The following is a 25610-nucleotide window of genomic DNA, read 5'->3' on the forward strand; positions in this document are numbered from 1 at the left end:
TTCTTCAATAGGTGCAGAGAAAATGAAAGTTAAACATTTCTAAGTATTATGAATGAGAAAATTCCATAAATTCTCTCAAATTTTTGATATTCCCAAAGTGATCCCACTTTTCCTTTACTTCACTTACTCTTTTTCTACAGAATATTATTCCTGCTGTTTTTGTATGAATATGGAAAAAAAATTACTAGGTTTTATTGTTTCATTTTGAAAAAAAAAAAAAACAGAAAAGGGGCTGGAGGTGTAGTTTGGCAGCAGAATGCTTGCCTTGCACACTGGAGGCACTGGGTTCAATCCTCAGTTCCCAAGGGAGGAAAAAAAAAAGACAGAAAAGTAAGTAACTGAACACAAGGTTGCCATCCTCAGGCTACTTTACAACCTCATTTACCAGGGCTCCCAAGAGACCTTCAGGCTTCCTCTTGCCCCAAAGTGACAGAACTGCCCTCTTCTGCACTGGGCCTTCACAAACAAGGAGCGAACACTCAGAACATCACCATCATCAAAACAATACTGTTCTCATCTGTTTGTCTTTTCCAATGAAACTGTGTGAATTCCCCCAAAGTAGAACCACATTGTATTATCAGGGCTGATAGCAGGAGGTTACCCAGTATTATTACTGTTTTAGAATTCAAACTTTATTCCTTACTCCAAAACAGTTCTGAAATTTCTCTAGTTATGATCTTGTGTCTTGTTCTTACTAAATAGTATTTTGTGCAATCCCTCTAAAACTTGAATCACCTTATAGTAGCATATCTCCTAACAAATCTCAATTAACTAAATTACCTGATTAATAAACACTTGCTACTATAGTATGGTGAGGTGGTCCTCTTAGAGCCTTGGATCCCCAGCAGCTTTGCAGAACACTTAAGTATTAATTTCATTTAAGGAAACCCACAGACCATTAATGGACAGAATATGAATCAATTTGATTTTGGCATTCAAATTCTAGCACTTTGGGAAAGCACAAAGTTTTTGAAGATCATGGCCTACCATAATAATGCACTTAAAAATTTGAGTTTAAATTACCTCATCAAGGTTTACATTCTCTCCAAAAGTTTCTACATTAAAGTTCTGCACTGAACTCTCTCACCAAAGAAAAAAATTAAAGAACTAAAGTTCACTAATATTTTATGTCCCTTCCTCTGACTTCTCTTCAATTTCCTTGGCCTTTAAAGTCTCTTTCTTAAAAACATTTTTGGAATTTTTCTTAGTTATTTTGTTTATTTTTATGTGGTGCTGAGAATCGAACCCAGTGCCGCACATATGCAAGGCAAGCGCTCTGCCAGAGAGCCACAACTCCAGCCCTATGGTCTTTAATATCACCAATGTTCCTTTAGACTAAAGCCACAGAAAGAGTGTCTCCCAAAAAAATATATGATTTGTGGCCATGAGTATTCATTGGTAGAGAAGCATAAATTTGAGATCTAAATTTAGAATTAGGTCTTTGGTTATATCCTGCAAAAAGTTGAATAAATAATAAGAAAATGAGGGTGAGGTACTAAAAAAAATTGAGTTTAGATTATACCCAAGATGCTTAAATCACTTACCTTCTGGGACCAGGAGTTGAAGGAATAACATACAACTATGTAATTGGAACCTATGTCTATACTGCACATTTTACCAAAACTATTTTTATGCATATTATTTCATTTGATCCTCAAATAATCCCATGAAGTAAGTAGGGAAAATATCAGATTCACTTCAGAGATTATGAAATTACAATTCAGAGAGGTATAGTGACTTACCTAGTTATAACATTCCCACTAAGAGACAGAAAACTTTAAGGTTCAGGGATCTTTTCTCTAAGTCATTCCCTCAATTCTTGGGTCCAGAAGATAAGTGATAAAAACACATCAAAACTAAGTACTGGGGCTAGGGTTGTGGCTCAGTGGTAGAGAACTCACCTAGCACATGCGAGGTGCTGGGTTTGATCCTCAGCACCACATAAAAATAAACAAATAAAATAAAGGTATTGTGTCCAACTACAAATATTAAAAAAAAAAAAAAGTAAGTACCATGTGCAGGCTGAATACGTGGTAATAAAACTGTATTATGGGATTTTTTTTTGGGGGGTGTGTGTGTGTGTGTGTGTGTGTGTGTGTGTGTGTGTGTTCTCTCTCTCTCTCTGAATAGATAGAACACTGTCATGAGATAATTCTAAGGAGAAGGAAGACTACATGTTCTCTAAAATTACATATCACCATTGATAATGCTCTGGAGCACTTATGGGTTGCAACATTAGTGATTTACAAAATTTACTTACTAAGTTGTGACAAGCACTTATTTTAAATCAAAGAACATCAAGTAGAATACATCACAATGCATCCCATACAGTAACACTAAACACTGTCTTACTCAAAACACTAACACTAGTAAAGAACTCTCTAGAAGGCCCATGCTTAGTAACCATTAGTTGTTTCTGTTCCCAAATCAACTATCTCATTAGTGAAATAACAAAATTTAATGCTACATAAACCAATAAATGAGTACAGAAAGAAAAGGTTGTTCTACCTACAAACTGAATGACTGGAAAACTCAAAAAGATAAGCATAAAACTATGAGGCTAAACTGAGTATGGGTCAGACAAGTTAAAATGCTTGGGAAGGAGATTATAAAAATCTAGAAGGATTCTGTACTCAAATAAAAAAAATTATAAATAATTCATTGAGTGTGGTTCATAAAGGAATGATAGCTCAAAGAAATCAAAGAATTTGTTCTTCATTGAAAAAAAGTTGGTAAAAACTTCTTCTTTTTTTTATTTTTTTTATTAGTTCTAATCAGTTATACATGACAATAGAAAGCTATGGAGCAGAATTTTTCACTTCTCAGCCGTACAGGACATAAAGTCACACCATTCGTGCAATCATACATGTACCTAGGGTAATGATGTCCATTTCATTCCACCATCTTTCCTACCCTCTTGCTTCCTCCCCACCTCATATATTTTAAATTAAAATGTTTCAGAAATGCATTTTGATTTCTTGCCTTAACATACATTTTCAATAAGCTGACCAAATTGTTCCTGCTTATAATAGGTAAAGGTCGTTTATTGTATTTAATGTTTCATAAGAAAAATAATTATCTTTAAATTTAAAAATTTTAAATTCCCTTATTATATCCTTACTACCGCTTTGTCACTCCTGTTTATGACATTTCTTAATATAATACCATCTCTAGCCCAAACAATTAAAGCCAATATGATATATATTAAGCTGTATATCATCTCCCAGCTGGACATTTCAAAGTTTTTGTCTAGAACATAGTTCATACAAGCACTACTACTAAATTATAAAAAGTATTTATTCTGCAATTTAATAGTTAATATGCAAGTTAAAATCAGTGATAGCTTCACAAAACTGAAGTATAAACTACTTTTTCAAACACTAAAAAGTGATCTGGTTTCTAAGGGTTTTTTATTTTAAATTTTTTGCACATTTTTAATTGGTGCATTATAGTTGTACATATTAATGGATTTGTTGTTACATATTCCTACATGCACACAATATAATGACATAATTTGGCCAATATCACTCCCCAGCATTACCACCTTTCCTCCCCGTCTTCCACACCATTGTCTCTTCCTTCTACAAATCTCCCTTTGAATTTTTTGGAGATCCAACCCCATTTTTGTTTTTCTTTTTCCTCTCTAGCTTCTGCATATATGAAAGGAAAACATACAACACTTAACCTTCTGAGTTTGACTTATTTCACTTAAAATGATGGTCTCTAGTTCCATCCGTTTTTCTGCAAATGCCATCATTTCAATTTTATTTATAAATGAATAAAATTCCACTGTGTGTGTATATATATATATATACCACATTTCTAATTTTTTAAAAGCTAGACAGTCAAGTGTTATGTGCCTGCAGTATCTGACTTAGGAGGATCTTGAGTTTGAGGCCAACCAGGACAACATGGTGAGGCCATGGCTCAAAAAAAAACCCAAAAGCTATTAAATTTTTAAATGTTAAGTACGGAACACTTCAACTACACTCCCACCATTAACAACCCTCCCCAAAAGAAGACAGTACAATATTGCAGTTAAATGAGATGTATCAAAGAATTTATTACCTTCCGATTCTGATCGTAAGCAGAATCAATCCCCAAAATGCTATTCACTTCCACATATGGATATTTCTTCTCCAGGACACTGATCACATGTTCAACTTTTACTTTTTCTCCAGTTCTCACCTTGTTATAGATCTGAACAAAGAAACCAACAGGTAACCACACTTTTAAACCCAAATTTCAAAATGTTCATTATGAAAGATTTCTGAATGTAGAAAAAAAAAAAAACATTTTTCTTAAGAGGTCAAATTGGAACACAGTAGGAATTCTCCCTTTTCTAAATACTTCATTAAAATGCCTTCCTAGATGAGAAACTAAATAATTTTGAAATGGCACAAAGAGTTTAAATTTAAAAAGTTAAGTGCTTCAATCAATTCATAATCACATTAAGTTCCAAATGCAAAATTCATTAAGGAAAATCCGACCACTTATAAGTAATCACTGAGATGAGGATGCATTCCCATGATGTTTAGGGTAAAAAAAGGTAGAAATTATATATGGCTAAATCCCTGTGTTTAAAAAGCAGATAAAGCTGGGCGATGTGGTGCACGCCTATATCTCAGGGGGCAGAGGCAGGAATATGGTGAGTTCAAAGCCAGCCTCAGACAAGACAAGCAAGTCAGTGAGACCCTATCTCTAAATAAAATACAAAATAGGGCTGGGACTATGGCTCAGTGGTCGAGTGCCGGAAAAAAAAAAGCAGATAAAAAATAAATAGCAAATTGTGTCTATATGTGTACAGTTCAACATCTAAAAGGCTGCAAGGCAACCCTTTAATGATACCTACTTTTAAAGAGGATCAGGGAAGGGAAAGGGGTGAGACTGAGAAATTTTAAGCTGATACAAATATTATTTGAAATTTTTAATAATAAACATGTATTATTTTTATAATAAAAATTAAACAAAAAAAATAAAATTTGTATTATCCTTTCCTTAACATGCCTATCCAGGAAGGTGGGGGAGAGGGGCTTTGAAAAGCAGACTTTTAAAACATTTGTTATTCTGAGTGGTCTGTTTTTCTATTTCATTCTCCACAACCCCACTGCTAACTATCTTCCTCATCATTTCTCATGGAAATAACAGAGCAGCTTATCAACTAGAATCCCAGTTACTCCCTTTGCCCTGCATGAGATCCATCTCCACATTGCAGCAGAATTGAGTTTTTAAATCTGCCTGCCATGTTCCACACACCCCAGCTGCCTACACTACACAGGCCCTGAGGAATAGCTCCCCCTTCCACTTTGCTCTCACAATCCCCCCAGCTCACACTAACAACTTGGAATAGCAACTGCTTAACTGACTACCACTTTTCCTCCTAGACTCTGCTGGGACAACTTCCCACTCCACAAAAACACCCAAGACCTTCCCAGCTGGAACAAAGGCCCTGTGCCACATAGCCAGCTATGTTCTCCACACTGTAGAACACTCTCTCTCTGTATCTGTCCTCCAGGAAGTTGTAATGTCATTGAAGACAAGGGTGAAGTCTTATGTCTTTGTATTCGCCACAGATAGTACCAGGCCTGGCACATTCTGGGTCTTCAATAAATGTTTGCCAAAAAAGTAAGTGAACATTCTAATGAACAAAAAATGTCTCAAATGAAACTCAAAACAATAAATATAATAACATGCAGATTAACATCATGTATTTGGATAGAAGTGGTGGGATTAAATGCTTTAATGTATTATTTAAGGTTATCATTAATCTGAAAACAAAAGAAGTTACTTACAAAGTTGTTTATATTCAAAAATTTTTAAAAAAAGAAATAACAAGAAAACAGAGAATTTCGATTGAACTTGTATAAGTAAATCCTTTGACTATACATACAAGTAAGAGCATTTCAGATTTTCTAACAAACATAGAAAAACAAGACTAGGATCAATAAGAATTTTATGAGTTATATGTTACGCTAAATCCTAATTTTAAAAATTCATGACAGTCTTAAAGAAAAAAAGTAAACATTTTTTTAAACAAGTAGAGACTATCACATTTGATAGAAGATATTAACCAGTGATTTCAAAGCACCAAAGGGCAGATGACTAAGATGCTCTGGCAGGGCTCCTAAAGAATCTCATCTTGGATGAAATCTTAGCAATCTATTATTGATGTTAGCAAATCAATACAGTAAAAGCAATCCCTGAAATACAAAACACATAGTTTATGTGAATAATTTACAGAAAAACAAAATCCTTCTTACCACATTTTATGCTTTACACCAAGTTAAATCTTAAAAAACTATATGTCATTTTGAACAAAAACATACATGTGTCAGAGTTTGAAAGGCATGATAATCATCCACTTCTTGGACAACGTAATTATATGCTCTAAGAACAGCCACTCCGGCATCTTGCATCCCATCAACATCTTCAGAGTCATTAACCACAAATACAAAACCAATTCTAGAGGGAAAAGAAGAAGAAACATCTCAAAGAATGAAAAACAGCTGAAAAGAACAGCATCCTGAGGTACTGCAGATAATATAAGAACACAATTACTAAGTGAAAAGCACAGTTCACACCCCACTCTAACCCAGTTGACAGAGGCAGTCACACTTCACATACAAAATAAGAGTAGGTTCTCAAAATGACGTAGGCTTTTCCAATGTAAAAGCAAGCTGTTTCTAATCATACAGAGATTCCGTTACTGACATGAAGGGAATTACTTAGTTCTAGATGGAAATTTTATTCTGCTTTTAAACAAAAAATTGGGGAAATGAAAGCTTTTGGACACTAAAAGTAAACAAGGATAGCTTCTGAGATTTAACACAAGCAACATCAGAAATATAGATAAAAGGAAAATATGGATAAAAATTTATAATTGGCCTATACCAAACAACCACAACCAAGGTTAAGTTTATAACATTTTAAAATAAAGGCATAAACCACTAGAAAAATGCTATTGTGAAACTACAGATGGGATTAGGAAAAATACTAGAATGAATCAGATGTAACTTTCCTATGTTCATACATGAATACACGACCAGTGTAACTCCACATCATGTATAATCACAAGAATGGGAAGTTATACGCCATTGCATACATAATATGTCAAAATACATTCTATTTGTCATATATAACTAAAAAGAACAAATAAAAATGAAATTAAATTTTAAAAAATTAAAAACTTTTGCTCTATAAAAAGCAGAAGGAAAAGCCACAAACTGGCAGAAAATCTTAGCAAAATACCCATTTGATAAAGGACTGGTAGCTAAAATATAAAAACAACTCTGAAAACAACATTAGGAAAGCAACCAAATTTTATAATGGACAAATAATCTATACAGACACTTTACCAAAAAAGATATGCGGAACATCCTATGTCATTGCAGAACAATAATGTTATATTACTACATGTCTATTAGAATGGCCAAACACAAAAACACTGACAATACGAAACACTGGCATGGAGTGGAACCACAGGAACTCTCATTCACTGCCAGTAGAAGTGCAGCTACTTTGTAAGACAACTAATCATACACTTTTGTTTTATTTATTGTTGTTGTTTTTATTTCTTCACTCCTGTCCTTTTCTTCTCTCCTTGGCCCCATCCTAAAGTAATACCCATGAAGGGAGCCTCTAGCACAGCAATCCCTACATTTCCCATCAAATATCTCTTTAATTCTAATGAAGTATTTTAATGGAGGAACACTGGTGTTTCACTGGGAGCAAAATAAATGTTAACAGTGGCCACAATATTGTTTCTGTGATCTCTGTATAGGTTTCAGAGCAGAGAGTCAACTGGGGGCTAGTTTTAGAACCCTTGAGAGTGAGGTTGGCAATAAAAGAGGAAAAAGTTTGGAGATGGGATAAAGAGAAGACAGTGGCCAAAACAAGGTGTCACACTGCTCTTCTGTGAAAAGCATCCCAGAAGAGTTTTATGTGACTGGAGACCAACAGAGGCACCAGCCCTTTGATTTGAGTTGTACAGGCACTTGAATAAATAGTGAATTCTGGCTAACTGCTTTTACCTAAAGTCATCTCAGGCACTAAATGAAAGATTTGAAACAAGGAACACTAATATTTATCTGCATATTAACAAATTAAAATGAGCCAAAAATGTTCTCTTCCTCTGGAAAATACACAATACATTCATACAAACTTAAGTACCTGCCCACAGAAATGATTTTGCCAGATGCCCTTTTAATATTAAGGTTAATAACATCGGTGTTCTTTAGTACTCATGTGGAATTAAATCATGATTTGCGGGCTGGGGATGTGGCTCAAGCAGTAGCGCGCTTGCCTGGCATGCGTGCAGCCCGGGTTCGATCCTCAGCACCACATACAAACAAAGATGTTGTGTCCGCCAATAACTAAAAAATAAATATTAAAAAAAAAAATTCTCTCTCTCTCTCTTTTAAAAAAAAAAAAAAAATCATGATTTGCCTTGGATAAGTGGATTTGTGCTCATTTCCCAGTCAAATAAGATAGAAGACTTGAATACTGAGATCAAAGCTACATATACCAAAAAACCCACTTGGATTTAGCGCCTAAGGGATGTTGCATAGGGACAAATGGCCATAACAAGTTGTATCTCTGATGGTGTACAAAGTGGTGATGAGTCAGCCTTGATGATAAGCAATGAGAGGGCACAAAATTAAGCATACGCTTATCACACAATCCAGAAATTTTGCTTGGTATTTAGCCAATATTAGCAATGTTATCTGTGTCCACACAAATACCTGCATACAGACGTTTTCAGAAGCTTTATTCATAATTGCCCAAATTTGGAAGCACAAAGATGTCCTTCAACAGGTGAACAGATAAACTGTGATATATCCATAAAAGGGATTAAAAGACATGAAATTATCAACCCACAAAGAAATGGAGGCCAGGAACAGTGGACCATGCCTGTAATCCCAATGGCTCAGGAAGCTGAGGCAGGTGGATTGCAAGTTCAAAGCCAGCCTCAGCAACTCAGCGAGACCCTGTCTCTAAATAAAATATATAAAAAAGGGTTGGGGATGTAGCTCAGTAGGTTCAAACCCAGGCACCAAAAAAAAAAGCTACAGAAGAATCTTCAATGCAAGGAAGCTCATTCAAAAAAGACTATATACTATATACTGCATGACTAAAACTATGTGCCATTCTATAAAGGGCGAAACTATGAAGACTGTTAAAAGATAAATAGTTGCCAAGGCTCTGGGGATAATGGAGGAAGAAACAAACAGGTGGAGCACAGTAGATTTTTAGGGCAGTGACTTGAACTCATATGATACTATAATAGAGATACGTGACATTCCACATTTGTCCTTTATCAAAACCCCTTAGCATGTACCACACAAACAGTAAATCTTAATAGAAGCTTTGGAGTTTAGTTAATATTAGTGTACCAATATTAATTAATTAATCAACATAGTTCTAAAAAAGCGATCTATTAATTTTAGAATAGAGGGGTTACAGCTTAAAAACAGAGGAAAATATAAAGTTATATATCAAATTGTTAAAATTGATTAGCTCTTCCCTACAGCATGATCATTGTAAAGAGTTAAGCAAATACAGGAGATCATATATATATATATACACACACACACACACACACACACACACACACATATATATATATATATATATATATATATATATATATATATATATATATATATATCCCCTATGGAAATGGCTCATGGGACTACATGGAACTGAGTTGGGGCTGAAGCAGGAGCTGTGAGCTGCACAGGGGCTATTGGTGCCTCTGAATAAAGAATGTCTACCATCCCCCCCAAAAAAAAATTGATTGGCTCTGCTGAGGTGGATGTTTATGCGGACAGAGATAGAAAGATTTTTTTGTTGAAAACCGTCTTTTTTTTTTTAATCCCACTTCTGATTGAAATCATGAAAAGCAGTCTAATATTCTTATATAAGCAAACCTATGAGCTAACACCAAGTTAGAGCAGCAGAACCTTATTATCTCCTTATAACTAATTCCTCATTTCCGAGTTTCCAATTTGGAGTACAGGATTCAAAGGTTTTTTTGTTGGCTTGGCCAGGAATTATCTTCTGGGCCCTCCCTCCACAGATATCAGGAGGGAGTCTGAAAACATGTAGGCACCTCTCCCCTGCCAAAACCTTAGTGCAGGACCACATTCACCCACAACAAGAGCAAAAGTAAAAAAAAAAAAAAGTAAAAAAAAAAAAAAACAGCAAAAGTAAAGCCTGCCTGCTCAGGTTTCCCCCAAAACTGTTCACAACACACTTTTCTGTTGCCTCAGAGTCTGGGTGGCTTATTCTTATCTACCTTTGTCAACTGAAGATCACAGTCCTTTTTCCTGTCCCTCAGTACAATCAATAAATATTTCATCAGTGCCCACTGTGTACCATGAGTCCACTTCCATATTCTTAGATGTCACTTTTAATCAAAATATAGCTCTGGTTGTGATTCAGTACTTTATTCCTCCATCTTACCAAGTACATTCGCGTTTTATATGAAATGTTTTACTGCTTTTTTAGCATTTGAAATTCTGTTTTCTTCAAAGTCTCTCTGAAAAACAACTTCTTCCACAGATTGAGATATCTGAGCATGCCAAACTTCTCAGTCTATTGTTTGTTTCCCTGAATTCTAAAGCACTTATAGCTAGTATGATATAATCTAGCACTTGATCTTCTAGAAGTCTTAAGTGTTTGAAATACACTTGAAGATTTCTTCCAAGAAGGTAGGAATATAGCTTTTAAAACATCCACAACAGTTTGGTGTTGGATACGAAACACATGCTAATACTTGCTGGCTAAACAGTGCTTTCCATCTTTATTTTCTTGATTTTCTAAGAATACAAATTTCATCACATGTAAAATTATCAGAAGCATTCAGAATAAAAGTAAAAATATCTTAACACTTAAATGTAAAACCTTAAACATTTTTTGTTCTTGAAAAAAACTAGAAATTTGGAAAATTTGGCAATGTGACTGAAATAAATGTGTCTGTCTGCACTATAAAAGGCTGTGTTACATTTTGTAACATTTAGTCCCTGATGGTCTGACAGCAACTACAGCATAGCTCTATATGTTTGCCGAAAGTGGAAATTAGCTTTGTGATGTGGTCACTCACCTAGGAAAACTCTCCTGCACTGGAAAGCAAACTGAAACCATGAACTATTTTTAAATAGGTATTTATTAATAATTCAATGGTGGTAAGCTCCTATTCATTGAAAATCAAATTCTGAGCCCCAAAAGATACTGGCTTCAATTCCAAGTAGAAGGTAAAATTGCCATTAATGATCCTCACTATTAATTATCCTACAATTCAGTAGCACCCAGATTTATACTTTAGAATGACAAACAAAACCTCAGCTAAATTAGAGAGATTATCAAATCAATACTAGTGTTACCTTAATGGTATATGATTACTGAGGAACATTTCAGCTGTGTTAATCAACTCTGCTGTGGCCTCATGTGCAGGATCAACTATGATAACCTGTAGGGGGAGGGTAAGGAAAAGAACCCATGAAATGACATTTATTCAAATGTTTCTGGGCCAATAGAAATTAGTCATCTTACATGAAGCCAAGATTTTTGTATCTACTACTGAACCACATAAAAGAGGAATTAGACAACCAGCAGCTGTATCCATCTTTGTCAAAGAATGTGGTTAGTAAAGAGCAAAGATTTCCTCATGGATTTCTACTGGTAACATGGGAACAGTATTCTAGACAGCTGACCGCTATTCTTCTACTACATCAAACCAAAAATGTTGTATCAATGCTCTCACCCTAGAAAAGAGTCCTTCTTTGTATGTTTATTTCTAAAGATCTCTCTCTCTCTCTCTCTCTCTCTCTCTCTCTCTCTCTCTCTCTCTCTCTCTCTCTCCTTGTTGTTTGTTTGGTTGTTTTTTGTTGTTTGTGATGGGGTTTTTCTATGCTGCCCAAGCTGATCTCAAGTGATCCTCTTGCCTAAATTTCCCCAGCAGCTGGGCATGCCCTGCCACATCAGCTTAGGATCTCTGAATTAAGAATTTGTTTAGAACTCAAGTCTTAGACCACAATAACAGCTATTGCATAAACATTGAGCACTTAGGTGCTAAGCAACTTACACATACTCTATTATTTAATAAAGTTCTTTCTCCATAAAAAAGGAAGAACAAAATTTTGGAAGGAAAAATATAGTTTAAAGAGTGAGAAAAGTACAACAGGCAGTTTCCCCAAAGGCTCTAAATAAGCCCACTCTAGCACCAACTGGCCCCACTTTCAAAGAAAAAAATGAAAGGGAAAAAGAGGACCAGCTAAGTACCCTCTAGCTCAATTTCTCTAAAGTAGTGAAATGAGGAACAATAAGAAGAAGCTGATGAAAGGACCTATTTAAGGAATTACACTGAATCACTAAATTTAAGAAATTAATATACTTAAAAAAAAAAAAAGCAGTAGGGTGTGATGGCACACACCTGTAATCCTGGTGCACTCAGGACGCTGAGGCAGAAGGATTGTAAGTTCAAGGCCAGCCTGGTCAACTTAACAAGACCCTGTTTCAGAATAAAATAAAAGGGGCTGGGTGTGTAGCTCAGTTATTGAGCAATCCTGCGTTCAATCGAAAGTACTTCCAGGAAAAAAAAAAAAAAAAAAGACATTAAAGAAAACCAGTAGTAATATGCATCTACTAAGTGAAAAGGAGAACTGTCTTAAAACTTAAATTGCCATGAACCTAAAACCGCTCTTAACTAAACCAGAGGCTGGAGCTGGAGCTCAATGGCAGAATGTATGACTCATATATGTGAGGTCTGGTTCAATCCCCAGCACTGCAAAAACAAATACAAACAAAAAACTAAAATGATGTAGCCTAAATCTAAAGCTTTGTGTTACACATGAGGAGCATTTCCTCACACACTGATACAGGCTGCAATGCTGATGTAGCATCTCAGCACAATAAAAGATCCATACATTCCAAAGCCCTTTCTGTTTGAACAAGAAGTTGAACTGGTGATGGTAGTAGTTGTGGGGAAGCAACTAGTAAAGGACAAAAAAATAGGAAGAGGGGAAGGGAGAAACAGTTCACAGGCAAACAATAAGTAGAAGTTTCATTTACCATGTTATGCAAGTTTTTCCTAATCTGCCGAATAACACCAGGAAAGGTAGGTCGAAGCAACTCCTGTAGACTAGAAGGCCATGAATTATATCTGCTATCAGCCTCCAGGTTGTTGACCCACTAGAAAAAAATAACACAACATGGCACATATATTTTAGTCACTAGTTACTAAAATTGCAATTAAGACTTTATTTTGAGAAGAATTACACGGAACAAGACCCTTTTCAAAGACATAAGAATCAAGTAGAAAAATAAGTGCCTAAAAGACAAGCCACAGAATAAATAAAATTATTTCAGCCAATAAAAACAATAAAGGACTAGAGTCATGAAATACCAGTAAAAAAAAAAAAGAGGCAAGCAATTCAAAGAAAATGTGTCAAGAATATGAAAGAAATTTACAAAAGAAATCCAAATGGGCAATAAATACAAAGAAAGCATATACCCTCAATTGTAATCTGGGAAATATAAACTAAAACAACAATGAAATTTCATTCATTAAACTGAAAACAAATTCAAAGTTTGTCAATATCCAAAAACAGGCAAAAATGTACAGCAATATGAACTCTCACCCAATGCTGACGTCTGGAACATTTACTTTAGAGAAACAGACCTAATAAAGCTGAAGATTTGATTCGTACCCTACCCCTAATTACTCCAGATCTAGGTATCTACCCCAAAGACATTTCATATGCACATGGCCAAGGGAAGATGTACAAAAAGAGCCATTAAAGCACTGTTTCAATAGTAAAATTAGAAATGACTTAATGTCCATAGAGAAAACAATGAACAAACAGTATGTATCTATGTACCTATCATTTCTTTCAAAAGAGTAGGGGTGAAGGAATTATGTGTTTATTTCCTTGTTCATGGATGCATAGAGTATTTCTGGAAGGATGTAAGTTAAATGCTGATCCTTGCTGACTCTGAGGAGAAAACTGATGGCTGGATAATGATTTGCACTACATAAAGCTTTTATATCTTAAAACTAAAAATGTATAAAAGATTTTCTTTAAAAAAGTAAAACATAAAATATGATATAAAAAACTATGTATCAACATCAACCTACAAGTCTTGAAAAAACCTGCTTAAAAAAGGAAGCTGATGAAGGACAATGATAGGGGAAGACTATCCAAATATTTAAAATATTTAGTAGGAAATAACATAATAAAATACGGGACAGGGGAATGCATATCAACTACAGAGAATAATTACTTTCATGGAGGAAACAAGTGAAACTGGGAAGGGAAATACTGAAATATTTTTTCCCAGAGATTTGACACAAAATGATTATTTAGAAAGTATATAGATGGCTCATATAGTTGTTAACCCCTTTATTAACAAATGTCATATTTATGTTATTCTGTTTACTCTTTACAAGTAAAACATTTTAATCATAAAAACAAATGCCATAACAGTATTCATGAAAATACATAACAGTTTAATCACCCATAAAAATTCATATGTGATCATCTCCATTCTACATTATTTTTCTATCAAAATTCCTAGGGTGCTAAGATGTACTAGCCATATGAGGCTACTCCAATCTTATTATTACCATGACCACCTACGATGACACTACTCCCCACATTCTTTCTTAAAGGTGACAAAGGCTCAGAGAGATCACATAGTAGGTAATAAAGTACTAGAAAGGAAGGTTATTAACTAACCATCATACTATTTTTTTTTTTAGTTTTTATAATTTGTTCTAATTATATATGACACTAGAGTGCACTTTGATACATCATACATAAATGGAGTATAATTTCTCATTCTTCTGGTTGTACATGATGTAGAATTACACCAGTCATATAGTCATATATGTACATAGGGAAATAATGTCTGATTCATTCTACTATCTTTCATGCTTCCATACTCCCTCCCCTCCCTTCACTCCCTTCTACCTAATCTAAAGTAACTCTATTCTTCCCTAGCCCTCCCCCCCTCCAAAATTGTGAATTATTTAGCAGTTTTAAATCACACACATTGCCACAAAATCTCATAGGACTGTATGTAGCTGATAAAATACCAACTAGACCCTCCTTCCTGAGAGGTGCTCAGTTGAATCCTAGGGATACAATGTAGACAGAGATCATTATCAACCAAAGCAGTGACAATAGCTCAACTTTTAGGAGCATTTAAGAGCTACTTTGTAGTATATGCATAGTTCCACATAAACAGTTGCAAATCCATGATGGCAACACAAAAGATGGTGGGAATTGCTGAACTCTCAGAAAAGACAAATTGGAAAGCTATAATTAAGATGCCTGACTAGAATGCCCCTTGATACCTCAAAGGAATACTCACTGAAATAGCAGAACTCCTGATGTCTACAGCATAGTCAGCCTCAGAAGGCTGGATGTTCAGCTTCAAAATATTATGCAGAGCGATGCCTTCTATTCCCAGTCTGTGCAGACCCTCCATTACCCGGGCTTCATTCCTCAATACATCAAACAAACTAGGGGGAAAAATTAATTAAAAAAGCAAACCTAGGTATTTAGTAAGAAAAATTTAGATCCTTGCTGTGGGGGGAAAAAAAGAAAAGAAGATTCATCAGGTCAAACTCAGTGCCAAATTAAATTCAGAAACTCAACAAGGGAACTTTTCCCCTTGTTTTATCCCATCAAAGTGTGCAGGACAGGAGGGGTAGAACATGCTTCTTGGCTCCTATTTATTTACACTTCTCAGTGTATATATAGATTATCTCTAAGTATGAATACAATTTGAGGATGAAATAACTCTAAATCTACAGTACACTGCATGTTTTTAAAAACAGTACACTAGCCTCCGTGCATTATTTCTAACAACTGCATGTGAGTCTACAATTATCTCAAAATAAAGTTTAAAATCACAAAGATACTAAATTATATATCTTTAATGTTTATATCAATATTAATTGACACAGGCATGTATACAAACACACACTCACACACACACACACACACACACACACGACCACAGAAAAAAAGTCTGGAGAATTGCTGGGGAAGAAGAAAGGGAACTGGATGAAATAAGATGGGATGAAACTTTACTTTTTAGTTCCCTTATCTCTGTATTATTTTGCATTGGTTTTAGTGAACAAGTACACCATTTTAATACACTAAAAAGGACTGTATATGTTTTTAATAAACCATTCAATAAAAGCACATGGACAATTTTTTTAAAGTATTCACATCCATTTAACTGACTTATCATCACTAGCTCCATAATGCAATAAATGGGTATAAATGTTTAATTAAAATAACTAATATGAAAATATTTTATTGTGTAAACTATTTCTGAAGTATTAACAATTATTTTTATTTTTGCAATTAGGAAGCCAGTGACAACTGTCTTGATTTTAATTCTAAGGAAAAAATCTGAATTCTACCTGACTATCCACTCCCCTCCCACCAAAATCATAAAGATAATTTGGGGCTAAATAGTTTTAAACTACATTTTAAGAATAACAAAAAGTAGGTTTTCAAATAATAATGCCTTCAGAGACAGCATTTTGAATAAACCCCTTCGCCCTATCCCAAAAGCAAGAGGTCTTTTCTGATGCTATCCTTAACAGGTAAACTTCAGCTCTAAAAGGGCATCCTTGAAAAACACTGAGTCCTTGAACATGCATTGTGTTACAAGATGGCACTAGATCACAATGTCCACCCCAGGGACAGCATGGGCCCACCTCCACACCCTTGGGGTTGGGGAGTACAGCCTGGTAAATTGTCTTTGCCTCATGCCACAGTAAGAAGGGACAACAATCTGAACACATCACAAGGAATTACATACACATTATAAAAACTTACAAAATGAGAAAAAAAAATCATCTGTACCTGAATATATCCTGTGTATCTAAATCAATATGAAGCCCATTGATGAAGAGAGCAGAGTCTCCAGGCTGTATTCCTAAAGTTCCCTTAAAATACTGAAAAAGAAAAAGAAAATTATTAGAGAATGGTGAGAGAGTGTTGAACAAAACCTTCTGCATTGCTGGGGTTTACTGTCTGTACAAATCTTGATATTCTAAGGCGGGGTTAAGATTTCCTTCCATATACTCTCACACATCTTCTTTGAATTCAATATAATAAATGAAAGTGCTGATACATAGGACATACACCTTTCTTCCCTTTCCTCCATCCCTCATTCTAATGATGATAAGGGAAATTCTAAAACCTGTCTGAAAAAAAAGTCAACAAGAAACCCAAGTTACCCTGTGGAGCACCCAAAGACTCTTACTTTTGTTCACCAATGCCAGACAATAGTGGGCAAGCTTTCTACCCTTATCTTTTTTTACATTTCTGTTGTTTTCCCTATTTGTGATATCAATTAAGGCTGTGACAGCAGTCAATAATAACAGCTGAACCCTCTTGATGAAGTTCAGGGATCACACCAAAAAGGGTTTCCTTCAAACCAAGGCACAACAAAAAACTAAGCTGCTGTGCTGGGGACAACAATGCCTCCTACTGCCTAGCCCTGCAAGATCTGGCCTCCTGCCAGTCCCCAGATGCTGATGGCCCTGCACTCAGGTGGCTATGCAGTCCCTGAGATTTGCCTGAGCCAATGGAAATTGCTCTGATTTCATGTTGAAGTGTCTGTTAATAATGACCTTTCCATTCAATTTCTCTTTCTCTCAAAAGAAACTATTATTGGTATATTCTATACCACAGGAAACTGAGCCACGTAGTGGAAACCAGAAGAAATTAGATACCAGAAGCAAAACTTAATCCCTTAGGAACCTACAGCTGGACTGGGAACCACTGAGCTCCCTTCACCCACTAGTTGTTAGCAGACTAAGAAAAAATATACTTTTAAGATCTAGTGTCCAAATGGGACTTACTCAAACTAAAAAGTTTTTTCTCAGCAAAAGAAACAATAAGAGAGGTAAATAGAGAGCCTACATCCTGGGAACAAATCTTTACTCCTCACACTTCAGATAGAGCCCTAATATCCAGAGTATATAAAGAACTCAAAAAATTAGACAATAAGAGAACAAACAACCCAATCAACAAATGGGCCAAGGACCTGAACAGACACTTCTCAGAGGAGGACATACAATCAATTAACAAGTACATGAAAAAATGCTCACCATCTCTAGCTGTCAGAGAAATGCAAATCAAAACCACCCTAAGATACCATCTCACTCCAGTTAGATTGGCAGCCATTATGAAGTCAAACAACAACAAGTGCTGGCGAGGATGTGGGGAAAAGGGTACACTTGTACATTGCTGGTGGGACTGCAAATTGGTGCAGCCAATTTGGAAAGCAGTATGGAGATTTCTTGGAAAGCTGGGAATGGAGCCACCATTTGACCCAGCTATTCCCCTTCTCGGTCTATTCCCTAAAGACCTAAAAAGAGCATGCTACAGGGACACTGCTACATCGATGTTCATAGCAGCACAATTCACAATAGCAAGACTGTGGAACCAACCTAGATGCCCTTCAATAGATGAATGGATAAAAAAAATGTGGCATTTATACACAATGGAGTATTACTCTGCATTAAAAAATGACAAAATCATAGAATTTACAGGGAAATGGATGGCATTAGAGCAGATTATGCTAAGTGAAGCTAGCCAATCCCTAAAAAACAAATGCCAAATGTCTTCTTTGATATAAGGAGAGTAACTAAGAACAGAGTAGGGTCGAAGAGCATGAGAAGAAGATTAACATTAAACAGGGATGAGAGGTGGGAGGGAAAGGGAGAGAGAAGGGAAATTGCATGGAAATGGAAGGAGACCCTCAGAGTTATACAAAAGTACATACAAGAGGAAGTGAGGGGAAAGGGAAAAATAATACAATGGGGACAAATGAATGTCAGTAGAGGGGGCAGAGAGAGAAGAAGGGAGGGGAGGGGAGGGGAGGGGGGATAGTAGAGGATAGGAAAGGCAGCAGAACACAACAGACACTAGTATGGCAATATGTAAATCAATGGATGTGTAACTGATGTGACTCTGCAATCTGTATATGGGGTAAAAATGGGAGCTCATAACCCACTTGAATCAAAGTGTGAAATATGATATATCAAGAACTATGTAATGTTTTGAACAGCCAACAATAAAAAATTAAAAAAAAAAAAAAAGAAAGAAAATGGTTCAACTCAGGGGTGTAGATGACTCTTTCTTGGTATTTTAATATGCACATCCATGATTGCTAGTGAAGTTGAGATTTTTCTTATGTATGTGTTAGCTACTTGGGTTGATTTTTGTATTGAATTTGAGAGCAAACATATTGTTCAAGATCATAAGAACTGGGGTCAGACTCGTAGGTTTTAAACTCAGCTTCATGATTTACTAGCTGTGTAATCTTCAACAAGTTATCAAAACCTTTCTCTGCCTGTTTCTTCATCTGTAAAATAGGGATAATAAACACCTATCTCATAAGAATGTAGGAAATATTAAACGAGTTGATATATATATCAAGGGCTCAGAATAGTAGCACTGAACCACCACCATCATTGGTGTATAGGAGTTCTTTCTACATTTTATTTCTTTTTTCTATATTATTTCTTTGTTAGATTTTATACTTTATCTTTTTCCCAAATGTCTACAATTGGTCTTTTTTCTTTATTTATGATACATTTTATTACAGTAATAAAATTTTATCTTCATTTTTCCTTCAAAAAAAAAAAAAAAAGATCTAGTGTCACATGGGAAAAGAACAAAACAATGAGGAAGCCATAGCTGTTGCTTCATGGCCATCAGGATTAAGTAGTAAGCAAGATAAGGGGATAATATTAAAATACACATATATTTCAAAATATTGAGTTGTATACCACGAATATATACTTGCCAATTAAAAATAAAAAAGGGTAAGGGGACCATGCAGAGTTGCATCAATTGAGAATTCGCATTTCTTCCATGGGAGAGAAGAACTACACACATCCACTTATTCCGGAGCCTTAGAAAAACTGACTCTCAGCTGGTAAATACAGTTTATATCTATTTCTAGATCTGGACACTAGTAACACAGGTGAGTTTACTTTGGGAAAATTAATCAAACTAAAGATTTGGGATCTGGGCACATTTTTGTATGTTTTATACTTTGGGATGCATTTTTTATGTACTTTATGTTTTAATAAAATGTTTTACTCAAAAGAAGTAAGAACCCAGGAAACACCAATATAGCCTGCACAATTTAATGTTCTGTCTTCTTGGTGGGGGAAAGCCTAAGTAATATTTGATATTATTATTCTGGAAATTTGAATTAAATAGTTTTGTCAATTCAGTCAATATTTGAGAAATACTCAGTTTGCTTGTTTCTCAGAACTATTTAATTAATTAGTATCTTACACATAAAAGTTAAGGAAATTTGGTATAAAGGCAGTGAATTGAACACAAGTATTTTTTTCCCTCCTGAAACTGTATTGAAAAGTCAGGAAAAGAACCTTTTTTAGTTATGAGTTCACAGGGCAAAAAGAACAGAAAAGAAAAAGGCCAAAAAATTTTGGAAGCAGAAGGGAAAGGGGCGAGTAAAAACTGGACTAGCAATTCCAAGAAAGCTTATTGCTAGGTAGAAGGTAGGAAAAGTCAACAAGAAACCCAAGTTACTCTGTGGAGCACCCAAAGACTCAGGAATTCACAGCCCAAAGGACACATGTACAAAAGAGGCTGGCAGAAAACCTCTTTAAGACATGGCCCTCCTGTTGATCCCACACAGCCAGGTGACTATTGTCACTGAACCCTATACTCCAGAAAAATGGAGGCTCATGGCCCAGAAAGAGCAAAACAGAGAATCTGTGGGCTGTGGGAAATTAGATAAGCACAGGGGTCCCTGCTGAAAATGGGAGATTGAGGATGTTTCCAAATGCTCTTCCCTACCAGGTTTCTATAACCCTGGCAGCCAGACTGTACCCTCCAGGCAGAAGATTCACAAATCTTCTGGAGACTGATCAGTCTCTTTGATGAGAGTTTTCCTACAGCTGTCAAATTTTTAAATTCCAGGAGTTTTCCATGCTCTTGAATTCTTCTTTGCTGATATTCTCATGGCTCTCTGAGGATTTAAAGAGTGCCTTTGTTTTCTTCTCTTTGTGATGCCTACTTCCTCTTCTTTTTGTTGTTTTTGTTTCCACCCCCACTTCTTCCAGAAAGGGCCTTGCTATGTTGTCTAGTCTCGCCTTGAATTTCTGGGCTCAAATGAACTTCCTGCCTCAGCCTCTCTAGTGGCTGGACTACAGTGCCCAGCTCACTTCCTCTAAAGCAGCCTGTTTGGGATGTCAGTCTCTTTGTCTTTGGGATTGGAGGCTTTCCTCAGGTGTCTAGTGATAAGTGGCTAACTGCTCATATTGAAGTGCAAAGCACTAAGAATCTGATAGGCCTGGGCAGTCTCTACAAATCAGGGTACCCTAGGAAATGGCCACACCAGAACACCCTATAGTAAAAAAGTCTCATCCTTAAGGCTTCCAATCAGTTTCTTCAAATTACTAGGGTCAAAAAAAAGGTTCCAAATAATTCCAGGAAGCATAAAGAGTTCTCATATAAAGGCTTCAAACTTCTCGACGACCACAATGGACATCAAAATTTCAAGAAGTAATCCTTCAAACTTCTAAATTGACTCCCAATCTAAAGCCATATACCTAGCAACCGATCAATATAAACAAGTGAAAAATTTATGTTACAAAGGTTAAAATTGACCTCCCTTGCAACTTTCTCACATAGAAGGATGTATTGCATCAAAATAAGAGAGGAAAAACAAAGAAGACATGGAATCCAAGAAAGGCGGTTAAAGGAAAGCCCCAGGATGCCTTGTACACATTTGACATAAAAAGCAACTTATCCAAATTTGAGTGATCAAAACTGGATAAAATTGCAATAGGGAAGGCTGACGAAATGGGACAAGTACCAATGTGGAGAAATAATGGCACACTAAGGGGTTGACAGTGGAAGAAAGATAAATATCATCCTTGAAATAGAAAGCTGAAAAATAAAATACCAACTTAGGCATACTAGAAATCTGAAGAAAACTATCTGAAGAATCAGCTAAAAGTTGAAAGTGGATGCTCTAAGAAAGGTAAACATAGTATGAAATGCTGTTAGGGAACATGTTAGGAACTCAACAGGGTGAAACATCAGATAATGCTGTTTTTTAAACAATGTGGTAGAACCACTTGATCTTTCAAGTACATTCATATTCAATTTTGGTCAAAAACTAAAAACATAAAATAGAAATGAACAAAATATCACCATCCTTGATAAATGAAAAGTAGCAGTATTAAATGCTACTGATTAAACTCAGACTTCTTCTTCTTGAAAGGTACAATACAAAACAGTCAATATTTTCCAATGGTTAATACCTTCTGATTCTCTTCCACTTCAGTTCTAAGTTCCGAACTCACAGCTGTTTTCGTTATTGCTCTAAGGAACAAAATCATTATCAGCGCTCACAATAGACAAATCTTCAGTTTCTATTTTTCTCATTATAAAACATATTGTTCAATAAATTACAAAAACTGAACAAAATTTTAAACCTATACAATTGATAAACATATTTCTCCTCTCATAGATGTCCAATTTTAAATCACTATATATCACCTGCCTAGCATGCACAAAGCCCTGGGTTCAATCTCCAGTACTGCAAAAAACAAATAATTAATAAATAAATAAATAAATAAAGCAAATAGCAGTACTTTAAAACAAGTGGAGTTGTTTCCAAGTTCTTACTTAAATGAGTACCATGTTCCTATATATGATTTCTACTGCTCACAGACTAAAAGATAATATTAAATAACTAAGGCAGCAGATTGTGCATCCTTTTTAAGCACTTATGGTGAAGGTGGAATTCTCCATCTTTATCTTCAAGTAGGATGCTAGACCAATAACACTTAAGTAAAAAACAAATTTATTTATAAAACATCTCACATCAAAAGTCAAAACACTGCAGTGACTCAAGAAAGAAGCAGGCAACCATTTATTTCAATGCTTTCTAAAAATTTGGCTTGGGCTGAGGATGTGGCTCAAGCTGTAGCGCGCTCGCCTGGCATGCGTGCAGCCCGGGTTCGATTCTCAGCACCACATACAAACAAAGATGTTGTGTCCGCCGATAACTAAAAAATAAATATTAAAATTCTCTCTCTCTCTCTCTCTCTCTCTCTCTCTCTCTCTCTCTCTCTCCTCCCTCTCTCTTTAAAAAATAAAATAAAAATTTGGCTTTTAAAACAATTTTAAATAATCTTAAATAATAGAAAGCAATGTTAACAAAAAATCAAAATGTTATTCTTGGGCGGTAGCTCAGTGTTAGAGCACCTGGTTGGCATGCATAAGGCTCTGGGTTTGATCCTCAGCACAATCTAAAAAAAAAAAAAAAAAACTTATTCTGTCACCATTAACAAGTCAATTCATCTCCCTGACTCAGTTTCTTCTTCAAGATTCGATGAGATGACACACGTACAACCCCTGAGAAAGCCATGGTCTGTGGCACACTCTAGATTAGTAACATCAGCATATGCTATACTCTGTGACTCACTCAATTCTAAAAGGCAGGTATTGTTATTCCCACTCTATCATTGAGATAGTGAAGAGAAATTGTTCATTTGCAAAGTCACTTCAACTAGTAAATAGCCAAGAATGTTGCCTACATCTGTCAACCACACCATGCATGATCTTGTCCTCTTCTCACAAAGAGGGTTCCACTCACAACAGTGATGATGAATAAAAATTTATATTTTCTAAGCATTTTCATATTTTACTTATGTCATTTAGCATGTAAATATGAAGATAATTGGTATATCACTTAGAAGAAGAAGAACATATCAAAGTCTTACTCGATGTTACCTGGCTTTGGTAGGAAAATTCTGACTAAGATCTTTCATCACCACTAAAGCCAACTCCACAGGAGCAGACAAGATTCGGGCAGCAGCCTGGAAACTGAGGTCTGCAACAATGCCAGATACAAGTTAGAAGGTATTAGCCTAACACAATGAGAAGCACATAAAAACTACCTTTTCTTCCCACTATTTTCTTGATAATAAAGAATGTCATAGAATGCAACCATTCCAAAAAGTGCCCATGGTGCAATTTTAGGTTTCCCACCTCATGGATCCCCAGAGTGTTCACTGAGCCAATCCTGATCTTTCTGTAATAAAACACTAGGACACATACTAACACCTTTAGAAGAAGCTAAATTAAGCCCAAATTCCTTTCCTTCTTCTGAATTTACAATATAGCACACAATATAACATTAAAACATTTAGCAAATTACATTGGGGGGGTGGGACTTTGTAACTTGCTCTTCAGAACAGAAAAGTACACACGCACGTTCTACCCCTACATGCCTTCACATTATATAGTTATATATTTTAAGAAATGAATGGGGAATGAGAGTTGTAGTTCAATGATAGAGTCCTTGCGTAGCAAGTACCAGATTCAATCCTCTGTATCACCAAAAACAAAAAAGTATACATATAAGAACATAAAGGCAAGATACATATTTTATACATATTTTGACATTCAAGCTTATACGTCTGGTCACTGAAAGATCTGGCATTCATTTATGTTGTACTTAAGGCCTAATGTTCTCTGTCTACAAAAGGACTTGCTTTCTTGTCAATTAATCATACCTGCTTGGTCTTTAAAATCTTAGAATTATGTGAATACATTCAAATTCAAATTCTGCATTTAATACAACAAAATTTATAAAATAAGGACAGAAATGATCTCTCTAAATTTTCATCACCTTGCAACTGCCAAACTTTCAAAGGTGCCATTTCATTGGTACTCTCTACAAGATGCTTTCTGAGTTCTTTCAACTGTTCCTTCAGGTCAGGGTGTAAGTCTCTGAAAGAAATATAAAATCAGTCCTTTGCTCTCAAAGTACACTTGTACTAGGACTCCAACATCACAATTTCCCCCTCTAAACCCTAAAAAACCTTCTTGGATTCAGGAAAAAAAATTACAGTACAATTATTTTCCTCTAAAAATAAGATAGGAAATCAGTTAGTTCAAACACCATAAAATTTACACACTGAAATATAAAGCACTATAATAGGGATTCCCAACTAAAGCAGAAGTTAGTGAAACTAGGAGTTTCTTTTTTGAAGAAAACAATGGGGCCTTCAACTTTACCTGTAGTTTTTTACTGGAACTGTTTTATTTTTAAGTAAAAGAAGTCTTATATTAGGATTTGGAAAAAAAGAAAACTTTACAAAGTAGTTCTCTGGAATACAAAAACAAGTATACCAACAATCAATTCTGGGTGGTGAGTTGTATGGGTATATATTACTCTATACTTTTCTAGATCTTTTTAATTTCTCAAAAAAAATTGGGTAAAAATTTCTTCCAGTCCCAAGATGAATTTCCTCCAGCCTATATATAGTGATAAGTTGTCTAATCAGTTATGAATTCTTATACTGAAATACAGTACAATCCGTTTAAAGCTACTGAAATAGTTATCAGAGACAGAGATGTAACATTTATGTCAGACAGACTTATGGCTGGGAGATTATGTTCTGTTAAGTGCTAAAAACTCAATTCCCCTAACCAAGAGGTACTCTAGCCTTCTCTAATCACCAAGATAAAAGCTCAACTCTTTTTTTTTAATTTTTTTATTTTGAGAGAGGGTCTTCC

General features: G+C 35.4%; 1 protein-coding gene across 5 annotated transcripts in view; it reads right to left on the reverse strand.

Annotated features, from left to right (window-relative positions):
• The window catches only part of Uggt1 (UDP-glucose glycoprotein glucosyltransferase 1), a 109964-nt gene that overhangs the window by 56651 nt on the left and 27703 nt on the right, over positions 1-25610 (reverse strand). For all 5 annotated transcript variants that reach the window (XM_071619240.1, XM_027936780.2, XM_071619242.1 and 2 more), the window contains exons 9-17: positions 24721-24821; positions 23820-23919; positions 22343-22403; positions 16887-16978; positions 15376-15526; positions 13072-13191; positions 11385-11470; positions 6327-6462; positions 4069-4200 (exon numbers count right to left, since the gene is read on the reverse strand). In XM_071619240.1, the coding sequence (XP_071475341.1) occupies positions 4069-4200; positions 6327-6462; positions 11385-11470; positions 13072-13191; positions 15376-15526; positions 16887-16978; positions 22343-22403; positions 23820-23919; positions 24721-24821 (979 nt within the window). The remainder of the gene's footprint in view (positions 1-4068; positions 4201-6326; positions 6463-11384; positions 11471-13071; positions 13192-15375; positions 15527-16886; positions 16979-22342; positions 22404-23819; positions 23920-24720; positions 24822-25610) is intronic.

The sequence above is a fragment of the Marmota flaviventris genome, chromosome 11 (assembly GCF_047511675.1).
Source record: "Marmota flaviventris isolate mMarFla1 chromosome 11, mMarFla1.hap1, whole genome shotgun sequence".
In the NCBI taxonomy this organism is placed as follows: Eukaryota; Metazoa; Chordata; class Mammalia; order Rodentia; family Sciuridae; genus Marmota; species Marmota flaviventris.